This window comes from Tupaia chinensis, unplaced genomic scaffold, assembly GCF_000334495.1.
Source record: "Tupaia chinensis unplaced genomic scaffold, TupChi_1.0 Scaffold000373_1, whole genome shotgun sequence".
In the NCBI taxonomy this organism is placed as follows: Eukaryota; Metazoa; Chordata; class Mammalia; order Scandentia; family Tupaiidae; genus Tupaia; species Tupaia belangeri.
Window position 1 is genome coordinate 844,163 of NW_006159870.1, and position 8,966 is coordinate 853,128.

General features: G+C 36.0%; 1 protein-coding gene across 2 annotated transcripts in view; it reads left to right on the forward strand.

Moving 5' to 3' along the window:
• Nucleotides 1-5,160, forward strand: part of VEGFC (vascular endothelial growth factor C) — a 123,301-nt gene extending 118,141 nt beyond the window's left edge. For both annotated transcript variants that reach the window (XM_006153387.3, XM_027773781.1), the window contains exon 7: nt 4,989-5,160. In XM_006153387.3, coding sequence (XP_006153449.1) covers nt 4,989-5,103 — 115 coding nt within the window. In that variant the 3' untranslated portion in view covers nt 5,104-5,160. The remainder of the gene's footprint in view (nt 1-4,988) is intronic.
• The last annotated feature ends 3,806 nt before the right edge of the window (nt 5,161-8,966 follow it).

Consider the following 8,966-nt stretch of genomic DNA (forward strand, 5'->3'; position numbering starts at 1 on the left):
TCTCTCTCTCTCTCTCTCTCTCTCTCTCTCTTTCTCTCTCTCTCTCTTTTTAATTTTGTTAATGGTGTGTGCATTCACTGGAGAGAGACAAAAATAGAGAAAGTGAGAAAGCACACCCCGTAGAGGTTGGTCATGCCACATTCGCTTCCTCTCTATTTCTCCTCTTGGGATTTTGAGAACCCACACACATACATTCACACACGTGCCCAGCATGTTTTTTTAAGCCTCCAGGTTTGGAACTCAAACTGAGCAGTGGGCTATGTGGGATCCAGCCACCTTAACCATCATGCCACAAGCCGGCACAAAATTTATTTCTCGAACTTTGGTTTTGCTCCCTCCTTAACCAATTTTCAGTGCTAATCCTCTGTAATCTCACAGAATAAGGTGATCTAATACTTAAAGCAGATCTGTGTTTTTGCCATTTTTCTCCCATGTTCCTTCAGTATCGCTCTACTAATCGTGCCTTAACTTTTCTATAACGTCAACATCTTCAACTCCATTTTCCAATCTTTTCAGTTTATAAAAAAGTTCCCAAATTTATTCTATTAGCATCTTGCTGTGGTACTTAGCATACTTTAGCAACCAAGCTTTGTGTTCTTCCGAGCTGTGTAAAAGCAAGATATTAGGCACTTCCTCTCACCCGTCTTTCATTTCCCATCATTTTAGCCAACTGTGCTCTGGTTCATGCCCTAGAATTCTATATAAAGTTCTGTTTAAGGCACTGAGAGTCTCATAATTGCCAAATCCAGTGGATTGTTTTGTCTTTATGTCTTCTGTCCTTTCTGGGAGCTTTCTTCTTTAACCTCACTTCATTGTCTGACATGACTGTACTTCTTGCTTATCCACTCAACTTTCAGACCATTTGCTTTAGCTACTTTCATTGGATTATTTTCGGCTAGCCACTTTTTAAACATAAGTAAACAAGGCCCTTTCAACAGAGAAAAGTTCTATGTTATTTATTTACAAAATAATATCTTCATTAATGTTCATCATTACTTTTTTTCTATTTTTAAAGTTGTTTTTTTTTTTTTTTTTTTTTTTGCCATAGGGCATGTGCATAAGACAGAGAAAGAGAAAGTGAAAAATCATTCCTCAGAGGGGTTGGCCATGCCACAATCCCTTTATCTAGTCTCCTCTTGGGGTTTTAGCTATGGATGCACATGTTCCCAGTGTGTTTTTCAAGCCACCAGGTACAGGACTTGAAACACAAAGTCAGCCATGTGAGATCCAACACCTTAACCACCATGCCACCTGCTGAGACAAGTTCATCATTTTGATTCTTTTAATAACTTTTTTTTTCCAGCTTACTGTAAACTTTTTTTCCCTGAGTGAGGAATTTGGGAATAGGTTAGCAGTTAGCTCAGTAGTTCTGCCTCAGAATCTCTCATGAAGTTTCAATCAAGGTCTTTGCTAGAGCTGTAGTCATCTGAATGTTCAACTGAGACTTATGAGTTCACCTCTAAGATGACTCACCACATTGTAGGAGACCTTGGTTTCTTGTTGGCTCTTGGCAGGAAGCCTCAGTTCCTTGCTGTGTGGATGCTCCACAGGGTTCTTGGCAACTGGCTTCCTCCAGAGCAGGCAATCCAAAAGAAAGCAAGGTTGAAACTTCCTCATGACCTGGCCATGGAAGTCATACACTGACATTCTGCTTCTTTCTACTGTTAGAAGTTAATCAACCATTTAGTCCAGCCCATACTCAAAAGGAGAAGAATGAGGCCTCACTTTTTGAGAGGAAGATTAGCCAAGAATTTATGGACACATTTTAAAACCACCACACTGGGCCTCTACCTTCCCCACCAGCCTGAGCAACTCAAAGCTTGCCCTCATCTACATGCTGATGCCATTCCGTGCAGTTATGTATTTATTTATTCATGAGTAAGAGAGACAGATTGAGGCAGAGACAGAGAGAGAAAGAGCACCTCAAATAGAATCTTTACACCAAGCTCAATTCCCAGTCTTAGCCAGTCCTGAATAATGGTCACACATGCCTAGCATATTAAGGGAAGTCCTTAGAAGTGAGCCTAGAACCTTGCCATGTGGATCAGTCAGAATATCACATTTTACTGCTAAGCCTCTATTCAGTCCTTCTTGCACAATTTTCTTCCTTTTTAGCTGCCCAGGGTCCTCTACTCCAATCTCTCCAGGTGTACACAGGCTCTGTGTTATACCTGGACAACTGGGAGACCCCATGATGGTTTTTCCCACTTAACCTCATCACCATTGTCAGAGCTTATCTCTCCTGCACCAGAATTCTACAACACATAGCTAATCTAATAAATTCATTTACTTTTAAGTTTTATGAATACTTGGTAGCTTCTTGTTTATGCACAATCCCCAGCATTAGCAATAGTAAAAATAGAAACCCAATAATTCCAGAGTTTATAGTATAGTAGAAAAGGTAGTATATTAATTCAACAAATCCTCACTCCAAGGCTGTGAAGTAGTGATTATTGCTGGAAATAGGCACAGGATGTTAAGTCTCTTGCCCAAAGATTCAAATGAAGGCAGTGTTTCTCCAGGCATTGGGCAATAACCTTTATGCTGCCACAATTTAAAGTCAGCCATCCTACTTGAGGCCCAATATTTCGGTAATATTTGATTCTGTACAAGAAATAAGCGAGCTTTATCTGTATCTTCTTAACTTATTTAACATTTTCTGCTTTCTGTCATAACATTTTAGCTACAGTGAAAGGGAAAGCGACAAATCATCCCCCAGGGGGGAGGGCGATTCATTGGGCATCAATGAATCAAGGTCTCTGATTGATTCTATTCTTCTTCCCCTTACTGTTGCAGTGTAACTTACAGGAATCCTTTTGTTTTCATTTTAGAATATTTGAGCAAGAAGCATATTCAAATTTTACTTGCATATTCCTATACTGATTACTAAAAAGATATTTCAGAAATGCACTGCCCAGTATAGCCTTGGTGGTATGATGTAAGATGCTGTGGTCCACAGATCGGGTCCTTGTAAGAGTCTGGTTTGAGTCCAACCTAATGGCCTATTTGCCACCATGATATAATCCCAATGGTTCATGGAGGCTGAGGTGGCAGGCATGGTGGTCAAAGCCTGTAAGTCCCAGCTGAGAGGCTGAGGCAGGAGAATCAGCACATTGTAAGACCCTATCTTAAAAAGAGAAAAGAGGGCTAACAGATGTTATAGCAGTTATGTCGCTGAACTCCCATATGGAGTCAAGTCTTGAACCCATGGCTTGAAACACATGCCAGTCATGTGTGTATGCATGCCCAAGATCCCAGGAGGATAATGGAAAAGAAGGTATTGAAGCATGACCATCCCCCCAGGTGATGATTTCTTACTTTTCCTCTCACTGTTTTTGTCGTTCTCTCTCTCTCTCTGGCGAGCACACTCACCCTAAGGCAAAAAAACTCTAAAAAAAGAATACTATATTGAGAAAGATATAGATACTAATCTTATTAGACATTATTAAACTGATTCTTCTATTGAATCCTTCTTGAATGATTCTAGTATGTCCATATACAAACTAACTAGCCATCATATTTTTCTACAGAATTCTTATATTCACTTAGTAGAAAAGATTTATATCACTGTATGTCTCCTAACAATATACATTCTTTCAGGACCAGTGGTTAGCATAATGGCTATGTTGCTGGACTCCCATGTAGTTGACCACGGTTCGAGTCCTGGACCTGGTGGCTTAAACTCAAACCCGGCGTGTGTGCATGAGTGCCCAGGATCCCGAGAGGAGAATGGAAGAGAAGGGATTGTGGCATGGCCCATCCCCTCTGGGGGCTTATTTCTTGCTTTCTGTCTCTCTCTCTGTCTTTCTGGCGAGTGCACGTGCCCTATAGCAAAAACCTCTCCAAAAAGAAAAAGAATGCAATCTTTCATAAGACCTTATATTTACTACAGCTCTTATTGTGTTCATATTTCTAAGTATCTAATTCTTAGTTTTGTAGTATAAATTAGAACAAAAGATAAAATTTAATATTTGACACTGTATTTTACACATGCCTTGTTTTCTCTTAAAATTATTCCTTCATGTTACATATACTCTTTGGTCCACTGCCCTAATTAGACACTTCCATTGATTATTGAGAATTATATCCTTTTTCAGTTAAGTACTAGTAGTGGTCTTATAATCATGAATTGTAGTTTTTATAAAAATTGATTAGATATGCATTTTTTTCTAGAGCCAAAGAAATGAAATTTTGAAAACTAGATGTACAGTGTTTTCTTGTAGTCTACTTTTGATTTCCACCTGAAGTCATCTTGCATTTTTCCCTGTACACTGATCCCCATGTTAGGCATACTCATACTTCCAAAACTTTTTCAAAGATAGCTCCAATTCCTTGGAGCAACAAGGCTGCTGATGGTTATTTGTCCTTTCACCACAACTAGTAATTGGAAGTCTAGGGTAGGAGAGGAGAAATCTCCCCTCGTAAGTAGTGGTCCTCTCTCCCTTAACCAGACCTCATCTTTTTCACGGGAAGCACAGGTGGAGAAGGAGGAGTTGACTACCATCAGGCAGCCAGCTGTTGAGTAGAGAACAAGAGTGAAGCTGAGGCTGTTCAGATAGGGCCACAGTCCTGCCAAAATGGCTGGGTTTCATCTCCTGAAAGTCTGGGATCCAGACGCTTATGAATTCTGCCATGCTTATGTGATCACAGTAAATCAGCAGACCTTCAATACTCACTTTCAGAATTTCTGATGTATGTTACTTTCATCCCCAAAGAAGAGAGCACTTCAAACAAACTAATGCTTCCAATATCCCATTCTTTCATTTGTTATATCAGCAAGCCTGGCATTTTTTAAAAGCTCTTTCATTCTGATTGAAGTGTGTTAATTCCAAGCACGAACTTTAAACATTTATAAACTTGACAATTTTTATGATAACATTAGTGTAATTTTGTTCTAGTTTGAAATTTAGAAGACCATAAATGTACGTTAGTTGCATAATGAATTAATTGCCTTGGACTTTGACAAAAGTGTTTCTTTATTTTCCTAGTTGTTACAGACGACCATGTACAAATCGACTGAAGCATTGTGAGCAGGGACTTTCCTTTAGTGAAGAAGTCTGTCGCTGTGTCCCCTCATATTGGAAAAGACCACATATGAACTAAGGTCATGCTATTTTCCAGTTCATCATTTTTCTATCATGGAAAACTGTGTTGCCACAGTAGAACTGTCTATGAACAGAGAGACCCTTGTGGGACCATGATCACAAACAAAAGTTTGTGTTTCCTGCACAATGTGGATAACTTTACTGAAATGGACAGGAGCTTATCTGCAAAAGGCCTCTTTTAAAGACTGGTCAGCCAATGGCCAAACAGCCAAGGTTTTTCTCTTGTGACTTTTTTTAAAAATGACTATATAATTTATTTCCACTAAAAATATTGTTTCTGCATTCATTTTTATAGCAATAACAATTGGTAAAGCTCACTGTGATCAATATTTTTATATCATGCAAATATGTTTAAAATAAAATGAAAGTTGTATTATAAGCTGGTAAGTTTAGTCTACTACCTTTTTACATCATAAGCAGTAACTGATAACATGAAAACATTGCCCTCCCCATCCATTTTCTTTTTCTCTTACCAAATGCTAGATTTTAAGTGCGATAGAAAGACGTGAGTTTAAAAAAGAAAATTTCAGTGAGACAACAGTATGCTACTAGATTTTGTTTAAGTTCCTCTCTTTATATATTTAATGATTATAAACATTTTAGCAGAATCAATATAGAACATTTTGTAAGTCAGGCTGCATAGCATTTCCATGTGATAGAAAGTTATTCAATGCAGTGAGGCCATTCAGATTCTTAACTTGGTATAAAATCCTTCAGTGTGTATTAAGATGCTTTAGAATATTTTTTCAAAAGAGATCTTCCCTTAATATTTAATTTGCTGCTAAAATATGTTTTGCAAGCTGAAATACTCTTATTCAATACATAGAAAATAAACTAGAAATATTATTTAAATACTCATATATATTTAAAAGGAAACATTTTAGCCACATAACAGAAGTGCTATTTTCTGTTAAAAGAGTATCACACTAATTTTTTTCTCAGAGAACAAATATTTTGCCTGCATAAATACAGTTAAAGGAGTTTTGCCTGTTGATTGAGAATTAATTATTACATATATGACTTAGCTACTATATAAGACACTTAGTCCTTAAAGGAGAAAAATATCCTAGACAAATATATATATAAAGATAACTCTCTAGAAGGTAGCAAATTTAATAATACAAATGTATTATTAACTGTGACTAATCATCACAATATGAAATATTAGTATCTATATATTTTGATATTTAAATGCTTTCTTTCTTTATATTTAATTGGGAGATCAATGACCTCCAAAATATCCTGTTTTCAATATTGACTTACAAAACTCGTTTTACATGCAACTTTTACTGAATTCCAGTAGGTACTTTGTTCACTACTTAACATCCAATTCATGAAGTACAGTTTTTCAAGTAATAGAAAATAAAAAGAAATGAGTGTTCCAAAAATTCTCTTATTACATATTAATGGACCATTGTTCTGCCTCTTTGAAAAATGACTCTGAAGCCTATGAACAAACAATGCTTGTATTATATATTCTACATACTTGCTAAGGTACTTTTAAACCTTAAGAATAGTAAAAAATAAATAAAAAGGAAAGAAGAAAAAGGAAGGAAGGAAGGAGAAAGAAAAGTCAAAACATCTAGATTACTTTATAATTTTTTTTAAGTAAAAAGAGAAAGAGAAAAAGGCAAATTTCAAAACATCTAGATTACTTTAAAATTTTTTAAGGTAAAAGTTCATAAATGATTATGGGAGGACAATGGGAATCAAAATAACTTCTTTCCATTTGATGGGGAGGCACAATCCCTAGTGCAAAAAGTAGTCATCATCTCTGAAATTCAGCTAAAAGGCAGTTTAAGCATTTTCATCTCATTTGAGCCAAAAAAGAAAGCAAACACACATGAAGTAATCTGTTACTATTGTTCTGGTCAATCATTTTTTAGACTCTATACATATAAAATGTATTCTTTTTTGCTAATTTAGAAAAAAAGTTTTTAAATTTTGAGTCAGCCCTGTGAAGCCATATATAGAATATTAGAACTTGATACAATGGCTCTAACAGGTTATCAATTCAAAAACAATTTAAACTCTCTTCTGGCCAATAGTCTCTCTTTCATAATATTACATATGGATAAGCCAAAAAAAAAAGGACCATACCAAAACTTAAAGCCTGAAGCATGGCAGAAAAGCAACATTTTAATTTGTCCCCGGAGATGTAATAATTGTGATCAAAATCAAGAATGGCATGGGCAAAAATAAGGCATTGCCAGAGATACTTGCAAATGATTTATGTGAACCATACAAATTTCACCTCAGTACTTTATAGTATGAGATGTGGTGTATTCAATTAATAAGATGGACTAGAGATAAAGCTAAAAACTTATTGGAAATATTACTAATGTGTGATTCAGCAAAACGCTAAAATAAATACAGTAAGAATGTCTATAAACTCTGCAAAAGAGTCCCAAGATACCAATGCAGTCAATCTCAAGGACAAAGTTGAGAAAACACTGGAAGCTTGCAGCAACAGTTAATATATCCAAATCTTAGAAAGTTTATAAACAGAATTTTATGTCTAGAAACCTAATACTCAAAAGACCCAAGGGGGAAAAAAAATGTTTTGTTAAGCAGTTGTGTAAGATTTGGCTTCTAGACATTTTTTTTTTTTTTGGAAGGGAGTTTTGACGTTTACTAACTGCCTCAGTGAAACAGATTCCATTATTAGAATTTCTAAAGATAGCCTGTGTTCTCTGTATCCACACCACTCAACAAAAGTTGGAGTGGAGACTATAAAAGTACTGGCATACCCAGAATACACCTTAAGAGAAGGAGAACGTGTCTTAAATACCTCATGCACTCAGGACTTTCTTGGGATACATTGCTTCTGAAGGAATTTCGCTCAGTGGATGAGATAGAAGAAGCAGACACAACGGGTGGGTGAGTTTATATTACAGTGATTGTTAGAGCATATTCTCAAAGCTATGGATGTCCTTACGTGTTTAAGTTACCATATTCATCTATCTAGGGACTGCTGGACTGAGAGTAAATCAAGGTCTCGTGGCTCACACTTTCCCTGCATTACTTTGCTGTCTGACTCCAAGAGCTGAATTCTCCTTTGCATATTTTCCAGAGGATACGTTTGCGGACTTTTATCTCTGAATCAAAAATGAGAATGACATAAAAATGTTATTTCTGCTACAGAAGAGAGAACGCTGACATGTCTGATGTTTACATAGCAGATGAGTCCCTGCAAAGTTTTGAATAAATCCATTCTGGAATACTAAAAGTGTTTAATAGTACACCCAAAGAAACCTATTTAAGCAAGTCAATGACTTATAAAGTAATAAAGTAATTATTTATGAGTAACAACTAGTTTATCTGTTTGTGTGTTTGAATTGTTGGCATATTAAATACTTCTAAGTGAATGATAATTATCAGTTAATTTATGGAAGAGTAAACCAAAGTTTTATATGGTCTTTTTTTTAATCCCATAGTCAACTAATAACTCTTGTTTAAAGAAGCATATATTGAGTATAATTGAAGAAGTGCTGGATAAGGAATCATAAGACAAGTTTTAAATCCTGACTTTTCTGCTGTGTCCTTGAATAAATCACTAGAACCCTTTTACTCACAGTGTCACTCTTTGACAGAAGGGTGCTGGATTCAAAAGGTGGATGAAGTCCTGCCTCTGAACTTACAAAGTTTGAACTAAAACTACATGAAGACCGAAATTGAAACCAGAACATTTTTAAGAACGTTAGGGAATTATTCTTGAAATTAGAGACATACCCCCCCACACCAAAGAGGAAATATTTCTCTTTTAAAATGATTTATGTAAGAAATTATAAATGAAATACCTGTCTTCCTTACACTGTACCTCTAACTCTGTTCTTTAAATCCTAACACATATGGATAGCT